At 46.6% G+C, this 16,671-nt stretch overlaps 1 protein-coding gene across 6 annotated transcripts in view; it reads left to right on the top strand.

Annotated features, from left to right (window-relative positions):
- LOC119401923 (GTPase-activating Rap/Ran-GAP domain-like protein 3) overlaps positions 1-16,671 on the top strand; it is a 594,089-nt gene that overhangs the window by 500,385 nt on the left and 77,033 nt on the right. For all 6 annotated transcript variants that reach the window (XM_037668951.2, XM_037668957.2, XM_049417628.1 and 3 more), the window contains 3 exons: positions 9,103-9,221; positions 10,842-10,906; positions 12,149-12,215. In XM_037668951.2, coding sequence (XP_037524879.1) covers positions 9,103-9,221; positions 10,842-10,906; positions 12,149-12,215 — 251 coding nt within the window. The remainder of the gene's footprint in view (positions 1-9,102; positions 9,222-10,841; positions 10,907-12,148; positions 12,216-16,671) is intronic.

Raw genomic sequence — 16,671 nt, forward strand, 5'->3', positions numbered from 1 at the left:
CGGCTTGTAGATGGCTTCTACATGCTGTTCCGAAGTGGTAAAGCAGAAGAAACTTTGTTTTTGCAGTTTGAGTGGTGCGTTTCCCCGGTATCTGGGCTGCACAGACGCTACAGGTACTGTCGGTGAAGAAACCAAGGCGGCTCCGAACTCCGTTTCGGTCATTTCAAAGCGAACAGTCGGAATCGGTTCATCGCCACATGGAAGCGGGATGCAGTTCATTCTTGCTATTTGCCTCTGGTGAAGCACCGTGACTGCGCAGAACTCGACAAGGTTGAGTCAACGAGGCTTGGGACACCAATAGGCGCAGCAGAAGAGGCTCAACTTCGTTTGTGACCTTCTTATTTGAAGCCGCCTGAATAACTACCATTGCCTAGCAAAGTCACTTTATGCGTACTGCCTCCATGCTCTCGAATCGACTCTGTGGTGGTGATATCATAGGCAGCTGGTAGCAAACCAAGCTTGTTATCAGCGCAGCATTAAGTTTAAGCTTGGACATAGCGCTGACCATTTGCACTGATAAAACTCTAAAACTTTCAGGTAAACGTCACCATAATAGTTGGTTGTCGATGGTCACGACCAGGATCCGAATACTTGCTGCGCGGCGAGTTGGATAGCCTGTGATATTCAGTGTCAACCGTGTTGACTTCCGCCTCACTCACAGGAAAATATGAAGGCAGATTCCCCCCCCCCCTCGGTATTTGGTAGGTCAAGCGTTCATAAGTTACGTTCAACGATGGAGGCTTCGCCTTGGGCCACCAGGACGAGTATTTGTGCTGGTTATTCCAAATGGCCGGCTATCTCAAAAGGGCGACTCTGCCAAAAAGCAAATGAGAGCATACGCAATACACGCACAGACGCATACACGGAAGAGTCTGCCCGGCCATGTCTGACCTGTACGTGTCTATCAACGTCCATTGCAGTTGCTGTGGCCAAAACACTTCTCATTTCGCGTCATCTTCCGTAAACTTACCCGTAGCTCGTCTTATGGCACATATAGGCAAGCTGGCGTATACGTTATTGCTGTACGTACTAGCGCTTAAAGGAACTGTGGAGCCGCGCAGTGATCAAAATCGACAAGCGCTGTCATGCCCAGCGTACACTCCCGAGCAGCGGAAATGATTCCGCAAGCTACAAACATAAATATGTTGCGTAACAAAAAAGAAAAAAAAAGACAGAAAGTGTTTCTCGCTGAATGAGCGCGGAACTTCGAGGCACGCTCCATTCGTCGGGGGGAAACAGCCCCCGAGGCGTGGCGGCTCCCGCTGCCTGCGTGGTTCGCCGGTGTCTCTACGGGGCCGTTCACGTAGACCGGTGGCTGACATAGCGGGTCACGTACCGCGATGAGACAGGCGGGCCGTAGTGTTGCCGTCACACTGCTGAGTCCGACAGGAATCCGCACTCGTTGGACCACGTTCCACAGAGACGTCACGTCTTCCCTGTGGAGACAAAACTGCTTTTCATGGTCTGACACGCGTTTCTGTTCCTGCATTTGTGACATGCGACGCATGTGTGTAGTGTCGTTGTCGAGGTCGCTCTTTGGGTAGATTGATTTGACTTGTGGAATCGCGAATACACACAGCGCTCGTGCGTTTGACCGTTCTCGGGCCCACTGCAACATAGATAAATAAGCGATCGCGAAGTTTAACAAAGGTCGAGAAACGTCCGGTCACACGTAGTCATTCAATTTCTTTTTATTTCAAAAGGTTCGATAATACAGAAATTCAACGGAAACTGCTTCTAGAGATTGCGAAGTCGGCGCTTCTCACTTTTTGCAAGGTACTATGCGTGTAAAAGATAAGGTAACGCTGTTTATGTTTACTTGTTTTGATTATACCTTCGCCGTGGCACTATGAAAAGGTTAAATGGAGCAAGGTGCCTAATAAAATAATAATTGTTGGAATTTTACGTCCCAAAATCACGATATGATTATGAGAGACGCCGTAGTGTGAGCACTCTGGAAATTTCGATCCCCTGGGGTTCTTTAACGTACACCTGATCCAAGCGCACGGACCTCTAGCAGTAGCAGCTAGCCTCCACTGAAATGCGGCCACGGCGGCCGAGATTCAAGTTTGCGACCTTGAAGAAATCGTCAACAAGTCCGAAAGCTTTTACTACCTTTGTACCTAGTAATCTTTCAGACAGCTTCATATCGAGATGGCCAAAAAAACAAGCCACTAAGCCGGGGAGTAACACAAAAAGCAATACAAATGCGTTTTTTTTTTTTTGTAACTGTGGGGCATCCTCCCGTAAAGCAAAAGTAAATGTTAGGCAGTACTTCAGAAGTTTTAAGAAGTGCCCGCACGACAGTCCATGCAGTTGCGTTATGGAAGCCAGTAACACCGCACTCATAGATGGCCTTTTCAATATAGAGTAGCAATACGCCATGAGGCAGGGTATAAAACAAACATCGTTAACATCAATAGGAAAAAAACTGAAGTCAATTATCACGGTGAAGTTTCATATAATTAATCTCGTCTTCCGATTTCTTAACAAGGAATGGGTCGCAATGGGGTAAAACATCAAGATTCTCTTGAAGAAACAACGCGACTGGCGTTCGCCGAGTGTCAATGTTAGAGATAATAACACTAAAAAGCACATCAACGTCATGTGTTTTACCAGCGCAAGACACTTCTAGAGAATCACACTTACTCTTCTCATTACAGTTCACCAATTTGTCAAAATTAAAACGGTTGCGAAAATTTGTTGCCTCATGCCCTTATTTTTGGAAGGGATACATTTTTGTGACTGGGAAAGACAGTGAAAATAGCTTCACCAGCCTCTTTCTGAAACCGACCAGTGGGGAGGACAGCAAAGCCGCCTTCTTCGTCTGCTGGCAAGAAACACAGAATGAGTCGTCAACTAAAAAAAAAAGAAGAAGCGACACGCTTTGATGGGAAGTTTTAAAACAGCTGTCTTGCAGCGAGATGTGGTGTCGATGCCAGCCGAAACGACACGGGGTGCCTCCTTTTCAAGCACAGCCCTCAAAACTGGTCTCACCAAGGACAGCAGTTCCTGGCGCGACCGTTTAGTTTCAACCGCAAACTTCAGGACCCATTGAAAGGAACTTTCCGACCGCCTCAGTCGTGTGGACAGGATTCTATTGTGCCGGCCTCTTGGCAAGAAGCCGCCGTTCTCTTTGCTTCTACCTTCCTTAAAAATAGATTGCCAACATAACCAGACTGCCACATTAATGACTGGTGGTTCATCCTGACTAGTCTTGGTAAGAGGGACGACACGTGAAAGCTGGTGTATCAGGATGAAATTAAAGATCTATTCGAATACTCAGCATAAACGCACCTAACAATAAAATAGTTTCTAGCAGTCTGCATTTACCGTTTGTGGCCGGTAAACGAATAGAAAAAAGGAGCACTCTGCCTGTTTGTGCTGCTTATATGCGCACTATCCTAGAAATATCAGTTCCCTTACGTCTCTAGAATTGTTGCGTTCAGCCGGTGCACAAAGCACAGAAGAAGAAGAAGAAGAAGAAGAAGAAGAAGAAGAAGAAGAAGAAGAAGAAGAAGAAGAAGAAGAAGAAGAAGAATAGATCGGTGATTTTTCCGGCCCCGAACTCATTACTATGGCGACACTTTCCCCCAGGGCTAGCCTCCACGTTGCAGAATGTACCTGCATATTCTATGCATATACCCCCAAACTGTATCCTTCGGCAACGACACAACGACAGTGATGACGCGATGATAGCACTTGTGCAGCCAGTGCGGTGTGACGGAATAGACGGACGCAGCAAACCCTTTTTGAGGCTACCTCTCGCTCTATAAGTACTGCATCAAATGACCTTCACATTTTAGGACATTTTTCTTGATACGCATAAATTCATTCGGTTCTCTGTGCTTTTTTTTGTAAACTTTGGTTTCGTGGTATATTGAGATTCTGACGTCGCGCCTGGGAATCGAACTCACGGCTTAGTTGTTGTAGCTCAGCTGCGCAACGCAATAGCCGCTGGAATATCGCGGCTGGTTTACCCGGTAGTATAGAGCCCGCATAGCACTTGTCGCATGTCACCCGAGTTCCGTCCTAGGCGCCGGCATGTTTGTCCACCTGTCATTTAATCAATGTTCAAAGAAATACAAGCATTATGGTGCATAACTGCATGAAGCGTAACACTGCAGGAAAGTTGTGGTATAATATAAGGTTCGAAGGTGAACTTAGTAATCTTAGGCTAAAAGGCGCCTACTTTACGAACATAAGGAAGAGAGCCTAGCGCAAGCCCTTGCCTGATGGATTGTTTGTGCTTGTCAGCCTTTGGCTATCTCTGAAGACGCTGGACTAGCAAAGAGCTTTCTCACTATTCTTTAGCTGTAATGTTTTTACGAAATGTATTAAAACTATTACGAGCGATCTATAACCGCTACAAGATAAGAGATAATAAGATTATTTCTTTATCTTTGTATCCAGGTAAAAGATTGACACATTATGCGGTTAGAACGCAAGGGTTTGGAGGTCGAGTAGTAGTCTCTCAGGCGTGTACACGGAACGTTTAAACAAAAAAAAAAAACACAAGCTAATTCTAAAGCTCACACATGGCTCTTCAATTATTTGTTACCAACAACTACAGAAATACTGTTTCCTTAAAGGACGCACTATTATTTTGTATTTTTCTTGCCTTAATTTCATAAAGTTCCGCTGCTTATGCACTGGCGTATAGCGGCAAAGAGAAACCATGCGAGAGCTTCAGTCGACTGTGCCGGTTTCCTAAGTAGCTGACGTCGTTTGCCAATTCAAAGCGCGGTACTATCCTCCCTAGTATTTGCTTAAGGCAGAAGTTCAAGCGAAGGTGGAGGCATGAAGTGACGAGAAATCCTTGACCAAAGAATGTCGCTGGAGCCAACGTTTCGGCAAGTGGACTTGTCTTTGTCAAGGCAGGTGCTGCCTTGACGACACCAACCAACTACTTGCCTACTGTTTTTTGAAAAGGGGGCGATTAAAAGTTGCGCGTACAATCAACGAACGTAAAGTGGAAAGAAAGAACGATACGACAGGCCGCCAACAATACAACAAATCAACGACAATGAATACACTGAGTCGTTGACAGTAGAAAGGAACAGAAAGGAAACACACGCACACACACACACACACACACACACACACACACACACACACACACACACACACACACACACACACACACACACACACACACACACACACACACACACACACACACACACACACGCGCGCGCGCGCCCAAATACCAAAATAATGAAATGTTAGCACAGATAAAAAACAAAAAATATCTCGCCGCACGTTGAAAAAAGTGCGCTACAAAAGTGGCAATTTAAGAGAGCAGCTGCCGAACTAACATGCAACAGCAGCATACAACGATACGAAAAGTGGAATCCTCATATAACTGGCCCATGTGAAGATTAAGTCAGAAAGTTAACGTCCGATAGTTGTGTCAATTAATTCAAGACCCGGGACTTGTGACGGCATAGAATCCCTAATCAGTTGTCCTTAGTCCGGATCAAATCTAGAAGCGCGCGATTATTATAGAATTGAATTCTGCTAGGTACACTCATGCTAAATTGCAACCTTCTTCTTTTCTTAGCGCGTTTATCTGGTACGAGCCATTAGAGAAGATAGATAGCGCACTATTACTGTAGTAGGTGCAAACACCGTTTCGCACAGCATTAGCAGCATAAGTAATTCGCAGCAGCAGGTGAGGTATCTCTTTGGATAGCCAGCATTAATTGCTTTTTCCACTTTTCTGTCCTCTCTTTCTAAGGCCAAAGCCTTCGATGCCTCATCAAATGCAAAAATTGACCGTCGCCGGCGTGGGCGTTCAGCGGCGTCGGGAACAACACGAGTGATTAAGAAAGTCACAGTTTCGCCGCAAGGGCGAAGCAATGAATGCGATAGCAAGAAACTCATGCTATACGAAGTGAGGCTCGCCAATGGATACTCTCAGTTTGAACAGCGCTCCTGTTGCAAAGGCGGCCGAAGCAGCGAAGGAAACTAGCGCGCTTCAAGTGTCGAGCTATGACACTTGATAGTTCGCGCTCATCTTCTGTTTGTTCGTTTAACGGCGTCCCTTGAGCTCGAGTGACTTTCGTACGCTCGAGTGACCTTCCAGTGACTTTCACGGACATCACGGTGAAAGCTTGAAACATCCCTCTTCCCCTCACCATGAGAAAACCGCGCGAGCAGACAGCGGCAGGGCAAGGCTCTCCCTGCGCAAATATAAGAAGAAGCGAGCGAGCTCGCCGACGACTTTTAAATGCGCCCGTCTAAGGCACTCTACGCCCGTCGCGCTCCTCGCGCCATCTCGCTGGTAATGAAGAAACGCTTATAAGCGCCTGCCGTCTCTGAGTCCTGCCATCAGTAAAGGGTGTGTGTATATATATAACGCTCGCCGTTAGCTACCTGAAGGATCTGCACTTCCTGGCGTAGTGGTTAGCGCCATGCGCTGCGGAACGAGAGGTCGCTGGTTCGATTCCGCGCTTCGGAAGCATTTTATTGCGATAGCAATTATATGGACAGTCTCGGCTGGATTTTGCCGTCGCCGTCGCCGCCGTCATGCACCGTATATGTATAAGCTGGTCGATCTTAGGGGCTTAACGTGGCCTTCTTGGCTGATGCTAGGCCTTTCCTTGGCGTAGACAGAGCAGAGTCGAGCTACAGCCTCTCACAGGCCTTACAAGAATGTCCAAACTCCAGCGCTGTAAACTTGCGTGCAAACCTGGCTGTGGCACCCCTGGTAGAAGCGCGGGCCTTTCGTCGCTCGTACTCGGCTCGCGCCACGCCGGGCAAACTCGGCGCGGCGGCTGCGCGGACCGTCTTCATCGGTGGACGTGGCTTGGCGGCGGCACCTCCTCGGCGCATGTGCGGCTAGGCGAGGTTAAACCCCGGTGGCTTGGTTATTGCTAGGCGACTGTGCGGAAGGTTTTTGCGGACGACGGACGTTTTACATCGAGCTTTAAGAGCTTCGCTCTGAAAAGAAGATGGATTTCGCCTTCAAGTCGTGTTAGTTGAGTGCATAAGGGTCCCTGTGCGTTTTTGCTTCTTGCTGCCGGCGTCGCTGAACTTCTTCCAGCTTCACGCTAGTTTGTTATTGGCTCACATCAAGCCCGAAGCACGGCGTCTGAGCGCAGTTTTATCATCTACTGTATGGTTTTCTAGACTGTAATTCTCGCCAGAACCACTGCGTGGTGAAACAGCGGGCCTTTACTCTACGGTGAATAAAGAGAGCAAAAAGGCATTTACTAAATGTAGAAACTGCATTTCATTGCGCGTATATTAGCTTTGTGTGACATTGTATAACTTTATTTGTATTTTCACTCATTGCGTTCCAAATTGTGTGTTCGCAGTATTTTTATAACGTGCACAATTTATTGCACAATTTTCCGTGTTCTACACTATGTATTTTATGTTGTCCACTACTGTCCATGGCTTCATTCTGAAGCCAGCAAAGGCCCTGTAAATAAATAAAATAAACGAATAACCACAATTATACGAAAGATGCCTAGATACGGACGACGCAGCATAAGTTATACGGTTCCTCGCTGTCTACGCTAGGAGTTCAGTTATCAGGCAAGATGACTGTAGTTGCTTCGTTGACTGGGGGTACACAGTGTTCACAGCGCAAGCGCACAAACGACAAATTCGGTGAGCCTCAGCGAACTCTTGACTCGTGGTTCTTTGCTCGATAAACAACTTGCAATCTCTATCAAACACTCGTGGCGTTCTAGCACAGAGATCATTGCCGACAGAAGTAGTTTAACCGTGGCTGGTCCGAGAACCAATTTGGTGACTTCGACGGATACGAAGCAGCAAGACTCAATTCCGTATTATTCGTTTTTGGCTCCCAATGTGCCGAAAATGTGCAGCTGGCATTTCTGGAAAAGTCAGCCTGGACACACCATCGTCCTCATATACTCGTGCTGAGAGGAGCTGCTGATAAAAAGTTAGGAGCGGTAGCATAGAAGCGAGCTGTAATGTTGACTTACATATCGTACTTGACGTTCTGCAGCAGAACTGCTTGCTCTTTTCGGAGACGTTCACCAATGCGCTCCTTCGTCGGCGTTCTTCGTGTACATGCACCAAACAATAATAGTACAACATGCCAGCGTTCATGTCATAGAGGCGCGTTCGGCAGCATATGCATTATGGAATGACTGCCAGTTGGGCATGGTCGTTGGTATACGTTCTCGTTACCAACGTTGGTACGTCATCGTTAAAAACCAGACTTAGCCACTTGATCACAAAAGAAGCAAACAAGAGATAAAAACCGTGCGTGTACTCACACTGAGGGCACATAAACACTTATTTTCACAATCTCTCTAAAAAGCAACCTCACATTCAGAGAGCAAAACGGACGGTTGGCTAACACAACCACTCCCACTTTTTCTGATACGAAAGGCCTGAATGATCTCTCTGACAGATCGGTCGGTGTGCGTGTCAGCGATAGTGTTTTTACCAAATTCAGCTTGACACGCGCACTCTTTGCAGTGCAATTCAAGATGCGAGTACGGTGCCCGTTTTAATGCGCTTTCGTGTTCGCGAAGGTGTACATTTAGGCATCGACCCGACTGACCGATGTAATGCTTTCCGCATGTAAAAAAACATCGTACACGACATAATTTTTGCAATCAACAAATTTGGCGCCATGTCTTGCGATGCATATCGCATGTGAACTTCCCTCCACCCAGATAAAAAATGTAAACAGCTGTCAACATTTTCTTTCGTCTGTCTATATATATTTCATCCCAGATTTCTTTACCTTTTAATCCCAGAATTCGTCTGATACAGGTAATGCATTGGTGATGCGGCAATGGTGAAATGCATCTGCAAAATGCATTGTTAAAGCAACATAAATTGGCTACTGCGCAACGCAGTTTTCTAAATTACGAAACATCTGGTCTAAAAGTTCAGAAATCAGTCAGCTGAATGAATGCCTTCAGTAAAAGCATTGCTGAAAGCTATAAGTGTTTGCACCTGTGTAGCGATCCGAAGGAGTAAGCACTTCGCACTTTCGTTTCCTCGTGCGCGTAATGTGTTTCATTTGTCTGCAGTTCCTTCGGATCATCTGGTTTAGTGGCACCAGCAAACTGCCACTGAATTTCGTGCTGAGCGCTTTATTTCATGCAGTGCACCAGAACTACGTGGGTTGCGACTCCGAGAAGACGTGTTTCTTCCTGTCCGTCGTGCTGTGCGACTCAAACACACAAGGCCTACAGCAGTACCGTGCGATCCTCTGGAGAAAAACGGTTAGTACACGCTACGTCTCCACCCATGGGCACAGCGATGCGGAAGCTCCGCACGGGTGCTTTAGAGTGTGCATGTGAACACTTTGCCTTCGCTGTTTTTGGAACTTTACGTGTTACTTTGTGCAGGGCCGTAACTAAGGGGGAGGGGGGAGGGTGTTCTGACACCCTCCGAAATTTTTTCATGGTTCAACTTTTCGGGTGATACTAAAATATTTGCACGCCTTCACAGCGACCACCGGTTGCCAAAGGTAGCCGTTATACAAACAAAAAACCCGCGAAAAATATTCCTGGGTACGGCCCTGACGTTGTGAAATCTGATCTTGTTTTACACCGAAAACTCTCAGCGTAGTTGTTTTGTCACTTCGTGGAGACAGACATGTGTCAAGCTTGACGAGTTCAGATGGTACTCGAAGGTTCGGGAGCTTTCACCTGTTGCAGTTAACAGTGTTCGAACAAGATATGTCACTTTAAAGCCAAAATTTCGACAAGCGCACTTCCTCCTGGGAAGACGGGCCCCATTGTGGAAACAGTGGCTCCGGAAGCATCCCTCGTTCGACCACCTATTGATTGATAGGTCACCGTTTTGTAGAGAACGTCTGTACTGTCTGGATTTGTACTAGTTGCTCTTGTCATTTGTGGTTGCTGCGATTCAGCCACCCGGCTAAAGTTTAAGCACTTGCTGAACGCCCAGTCATCTTGAACTGGTAGCTGCGTTCATACTTGCGAACATTGTCGATCAAAAAGCAAATATTACGCATATCTGAGGCGCAACATCAATACGTAAGTATTATAGGTGGTGTGTTCCTTTACTAGAAAATACATAGATACGTAATTCTAAAGACCCTAGTATTTCTTTGGCTGCGCTGAAAGCGACGCTATGCACGAAAAAGCCCGGCAGGAGACTATCGTCTTTCGACGACATTTGCAGCGAAGCACGCAGATACGCGGGCAATTTTTTTTTTCGGTTGAAGGCACGCAAGGCGAGCGGCTCCCATAAAGCTTTTGGTCGTATATACGCTGCATTCAAAAGCTTGTTCGGTGATACATCGCATTGTTTGACCTGAACTAAGTTTCTGCGTAACCAGCGAACCTTGCGAGTTCCCCGGAGAAAGATGGTCTTTCGGTTTGTTAAAAAACTAAGGAGGTAGGCACGTATCACAAAGAAGCAGGAGACGTTTTAACGAAAGGAGGTGATACGTAAGCATTAAACTTCTCTCTCTCTCTCTCTCTTTTTACGCAATGCTTAAAAAGAATACACAACGCATGCGAATGTGAAGACCACAATCCACTATACCTTTTTGAACGTTCTTTAAACTCTGCATGATATTACGACCACTAAGAAGCTGTTTTTCGATCACGCCGCGCTGCCTTTCTGGTCGCACAGTTTCATAACGGTTAATATAAATTTCTTTGTAGTAGTCTACAGCTGAATATACGTTACGCACGTTTGCTCACATCACATCACTGTCTTGCCGCTTGAGAACTCCAAAGTAAATGCAGTTATTAATTACTCTATTTCCGACTCATTTTGGTTTAACGGCGAGAATATCACCAGAAATAAGCAAGTTATAGCAATGTCTTCCCTCTCTGGTGTCATTATGTTTTAACATTCCCTTATAGGGAGCCCAAAGGATATGTCTCTCCCACACACCGAACAAGCCGCTTACAGTCAAGTCAATACTAAGGTAAGCTTGATGTTTGGTGGATGGGACACTTTTATGCGTCTCAAAGCGCGCTGCGCAGCGAATACCGCTTTATTCAGACAATTTATGCATGCCCACACGCGCCTATTTTTGCAAAATATATCTCAGCGCTACTATGGCTGCATGCCTATCTCACCTTTTCGCCCAGCGAACCTTAATTACATCAAAGTCGAGCAAAGTGCTTTGCCCCACCCTGCAGCCCCGCCCTGCTAAACAATCCCGAATAAGGCTGGCTGGCCTTCTTTTTTTATTACGACTTGCCCAGTTATGAGGAGGACCGCTGTCAGAAGCACCGCCGGCATACTTCAGTTTTTTTTTAGGTGTTACATTACTTTGGAAGCCTGCGTTTTGCAAGCTTCGGGCATAAAGAAAAAATGCCGTTTTTGTTGATACCTTCAAGAGGCGCAGCATATAGGTTGAAAATGTACGGATAGCGAAACAGGGAGCATCCGATGCGCATGAGGCTGTTGTCTTTCCTTTTTGTTCTTTTTTTTTACCTTTAAACAAAGAACGCAAAAGTTTAGATTTCGAATAGAGTATACTTCGGGAACCGAAAGAGTTTCTCTTTAGTTTTATTTGGTGCGTCTGTCGTGCACCGCTGTCTTGACCATCCTGATCCAACTGCATCCACTTCACGTTCAGCATCAAAATTACTTAGTGATTAGCCCGTTGCAGCGCCTCATTTGTTTTGTTTTGTTCATTTTTTCGAATTCCAGGAGGGCTGCCTTAAAGCATAAAAATCCACGCTGCATTTACGCTTTTCTGAATGGATGAGCGGATACAAATCTAAATAACATATTTTGTGAGAAGTCTTGCCATGGAAATACACAGTCCTCGCGTGTATATATGTACTACGTACTTGAATGAAATCTTTTTGAATGAAAGGATCGCACTACGCGAAATATCCCTTTCCTCTTAGTAATTCGCTAGGTACAACGCCAATATACAACTAGTAAAGCTGCTACCATGTTATCATTTAACTTGAGTATCTTTCTGTATCGCAGTTTTTCGAATTTCAACTCTAAAGCACGAAATTCACGTGTTAGGCTTGCACCGGTTGCCCCTCTGGCTGTGTTTTCGCTTAACCTTTGAAAATTAACACCTCTTTCTTTCTTTCTTTCTTTCTTTCTTTCTTTCTTTCTTTCTTTCTTTCTTTCTTTCTTTCTTTCTTTCTTTCTTTCTTTCTTTCTTTCTTTCTTTCTTTCTTTCTTTCTTTCTTCGCAGCAACTTCGAGACGCTGGACAGGATCGAGAAAGGCCCTAAGGAGATCTTCACTCCGGACATTCAAAAGGTGGGCATGCGCGGAGCGCATTGTTTCCCGTCTCTGCACGCGCTGGCGGGTGCGCGCATCTCGCGACCGCGGTCCCCGCTCGGCCCTGCGCGGAACTGACCTTGGGCTCGCGTATACAACAAGCCAGCCGAGGTCCCTTCCACATTATATGCAAGGGCGTGCGGCATAAATTTAAGCAATGGCGTTGCCTGGTAATCGAGACTGTACCGTTCGAATCTGCATGCATAATCCGGCCTCATCACGACATTTTCATGGCGCTGCACGGCTGCTGCTTCTTTCTTCTCTTATAGCGGTAGTGGCGCTTCTCTTTGAATCGTGTATAGAAAGGGAGAGCGGCTTCGCCACGAGCCCGCCTGTTTGCCTTGGCAAGCGCCTTCCCGGGAGCCTCCCGCATTAGGGCAGCGCTTTCTTTCCAGCGGCTAAACATTTGCTCAGTATCGCGTAGTGCTGCAAAAACAAAGCATTCGTGTGCGATCGTGGAAGAGGCGGTGAATATATTACGAATAGATGGTCTGTTGCTCGTGCTCCTGTACAAAATGAACTGACACTTGGGACAGAAATCTATATAATATGCTGAGAAAGAAGCATCGTCGCGGTCCACGCCTCTTATTCGCACGAAGGATAAGGATGAAAAATGACGGACAAAGACGAAATGGACATGCACTCAGTTATCCGAGGCTACATCTTGCAGCTTGAGTTGATCGCGTTTGTTTCATTGCCGTAGATACAAGCGGTATAGAGTTAAGGGCGCATCGATTCATTTCCATATATGTGCTGACAATTGTGAGACGGTGCGAGCAGAGTGAACGAACTCAACCAACCTGCCCGCGTCTTGTGTACCAATTACGCTGTATAAACAAGTGCGCGAAACAAATCCCCGCCTTCTTATTTATCACTATCAGTAGAGGTCACGTTGGTGCTCGACCCTTTATCCTGGTATGCGCGGTATACGAGATATCAAACAAGTAGGTACTTGGCTGTAACACCTAATAACTACCGCTGCATCAAAGAAATGGGGGCATCTTCTAATGGGGTGCCTCCTGACACAGTTGCGTGCAGCGATGACTAGGGAAATCCGGTGCTATAATGACCGCGTATACGGCGTCAGCTCGAATTATTTTGTCTACATTTCATCCATCTTGACCCTATCGTCCTTGTAGCTTCTTTTATTAACCTTCCTCAAGGTACATCCTTACACTGCAACTTTGTTCTATGGCCACCCTATCTTACATACTTTTGAACGTCCGAAAAAAGAAAAAAAAACACGTTTGCATTCCTATCCTTACAACTATTAATAATAATAATATCTGGGGTTTAACGTCCCAAAACCACGATATGATTATGAGAGACGCCGTAGTGGAGGGCTCCGGAAATTTCGACCACCTGGGGTTCTTTAACGTGCACCTAAATCTAAGTACACGGGCCTCAAACATTTTCGCCTCCATCGAAAATGCAGCCGCCGCGGCCGGGATTCGATCCCGCGACCTTCGGGTCAGCAGTCGAGCGCCATAACCACTAGACCACCGTGGCGGGGCTCCTTACAACTATTGTTACTAATGTTTTGATGCAATTATAAATGTTTTAATTCGTGTATCGTTGAAAGAAAAAGCTTCTTTTCTCGTCACCAATGTTGGTGCACCTTTCGTGCTAAATTTCAGCGGCGCGCTATCATCATCGATCTCAAATCTTGGTGTTGCCGACGCAATTCTGCACTGCTTTTAACCAAAGCAAATTCCAGATCACATTATTGTCGCACGATTTCCGAAGAAACCGATGCGCGCTCGCATATCTGCTTTCGAATGCACCACACACACACAAAAAGGGAAGGGTATTCCTTAAATATTGGTAAACCGCGGTATTCTTTTACGAGATTATACGACGTGCTGTCTTGGAGCGCGTGCCGGTTTGCTCGATCTCCTTCGACAACTCTGGGTGTAGCGGTTGCCCCATCCCCGCCTGTCATTTGGGCCCAAGGCTTATACCGAAAAGAGAGAGACCTTCGACGATCGGTGCGTCCAGCCGCGTAGAAGGCTGTTTCCGAGTTGATATACGGCTCGCGTCGCAGTTTCTTCTACCGCCGTCCTAACACGCGCACGCGCGCGTACACGTCTCTTCCGCTGCGTGATTCGCAAAATTACGTCCCTCGCACGGCCTGCGAAAAGCGCCTATATAACTGCGGTAAGTGGGGCCGAAAAGAGCGAGAGAGAAAAAAATGAGAGGAAGGTGGGGGAGGAGGGCTAGCGGTGTGGGAGAGACCGACGCATCATATTGGGAGAGACCGACGCACCAGAGCGTGCAGCAAGCGTTTGGCCGGCGCGCGTGCTGCTAAGCGAAATAGATACGTGAGGTGCAGAGGGAGAGGAACGAAGGCGAATGAAAAGGGGGAAACGGCACTGAGCTCCATGCCTCATGCCACTGGTACGGGCACGTTTTACGCATTCGGAAGAAAAGCCGCTTTGCTCTCGCAGCATCGCGCCGAGCTGTGCGCTTTTGCTAATGTCGGAGGCGGTATACGTAACGAGCCGCAGCATCCATTCTTGTGTGGCTGTGTCTTTCGGTTTGTCTGCGCTGTGCACTCGTGTGCTGTGTTTCGGAATAGTCTGTTAGAACCGAAATAAAGAAGAAATGAATGAGACGGCAGGATTAGAGCGCAGCGCGCCTGGCCATATATATATATTCGCTTGGCACATATGACTGCTACAGCAAGAGCACAGCCGCCGGGTCGTTTCGGCTGCCTCAGCATGCGGCTTATCTACATGGTGTTACTTGCTCTTCTTGCTCCTTTTTCTATCTTATTACACTGGTGCAAACAAGCCGACGCATTACTTTAATATTGTTAGCCGTTCTTCCTACGATGGAGGCGTCTGAGTCGTGGTACGGCTTCTTTTCAGCTTGAATTTTTGCGTGCCCAGCAGTTTCTGCAGGTTTAAAGAGAGAGCAAAACAAAAAAACGCAAGGAAGAACGTGGGTTTCTCCTGACGCACGTAAACGGGTTGAATTTTCTTCTCTCTTTTTCTTTAACTGCTCTCTTTGAACCTCCGAAGGGCACTAGACTATGTAGGTTGAATTAATGCGTTCTTTTACGTGTATACATTTACTACACCTTAACGTGCCAGAATATATGAGCAAAGTAAGGCTCCACTACCGGTGGTGTCTTTTCAATCGTCTCTCACGGTGAGTGGATTTCCGTCGTTGCCTGCGTGGAAGTATAGACGAAGCCCCCTTATTGACGTTAGTGTTGCTGAGTGGACAACTTGAAGGGCTCGTTTCCTAAAGCATGGCACTCTTGGGCACAGTTGGGTATAGGAGTGCAAAGCTGTACTGCGCACTATTTGATCTTGCTGACTTCGTGATGATGGAAGGAGTGCGAAATTCGAGCGCTGAATGTGGTTTCTGACCGTTTCAAAGAAGGGAAATGCTTTACGTGGAACACTTGGAAAGTGTGGGCTTCACTCACTAAAGCTGACCGCTTACGTGATTAGCCAATGCCGTATGACCGATATTTTGCGAAATTGATAATCGGAATGCTGGCGCGTAATCACCGTGTATTTAGGGCAATATTCTGTGCCCACTTGACAGTACGCTGTCGCAAATTCAGGATGAACGAATTTTTCTTTTCTTTTTACGGTTGTCCGCAAGCAGCATACGATCGCTAAGCGAGACATGTATTACCAACTACCAAGGGATAAAACCGTGGTTTGCTTACTGAACTTCATACATTTCAGTTCTAAAACCATTAATCTCGCCCGTTGGAGCTGTTCAAGCAAAACGAGCACGTCGGATTCGTCAAATGGCTTGTCACTGCCATCATCGTCGTCTTCAGAATATGGTATCTGTGTCGCAGCAGAAATAGAACTCTGAGTACCCAGTGCATGAAGGACCACCATTCCTATCAAGCTATTCCGCCCTGGTAGTTCGTACGCCGATTGTCGATGCGAGATTGGATTCACCCTGCTAGTAACGACATTACATGCCGTATTCAAGACAGGTGAGACCTTCCGGTGGATATATTAGCTGCGAATCCACCAGCAAAGAAAAAGTAAATATTGCCTCTTTTGAGGAATCCTAACAGTGTCGAGCTGCTTTAATGCGCACACAGACCTCGCGGGATACGCGGTGCGCTTCAGGGCTTGCGGATGAAAGCTTGCTGTGTTTCCTGTTCTTGGAAAAGCAAACATAGATCGCATTTCAGTCGGACAATGCGACCCGGAGTTTTACTCAGTCGGACAATGCAGTGTGGCCGGCTAATTACTTCGGCCATACAAACGAGCGCTGTCCACACCAAATGTTACTGCCCAGCTATAGAGGGTCAGAGCCAAATCAAGTTATCCTATTCGCATAATCGGTATGTTGACTTACTTGTCAGACAATGACTTCTTTGTGTCGCGTAATTGAAATTCGCGAGGTGTTTGTTATCCCACATTCGTATAAACGGGTCGATATATTTGCCAAGGAT

The sequence above is a fragment of the Rhipicephalus sanguineus genome, chromosome 1 (genome assembly GCF_013339695.2).
Source record: "Rhipicephalus sanguineus isolate Rsan-2018 chromosome 1, BIME_Rsan_1.4, whole genome shotgun sequence".
Lineage (NCBI taxonomy): Eukaryota > Metazoa > Arthropoda > Arachnida > Ixodida > Ixodidae > Rhipicephalus > Rhipicephalus sanguineus.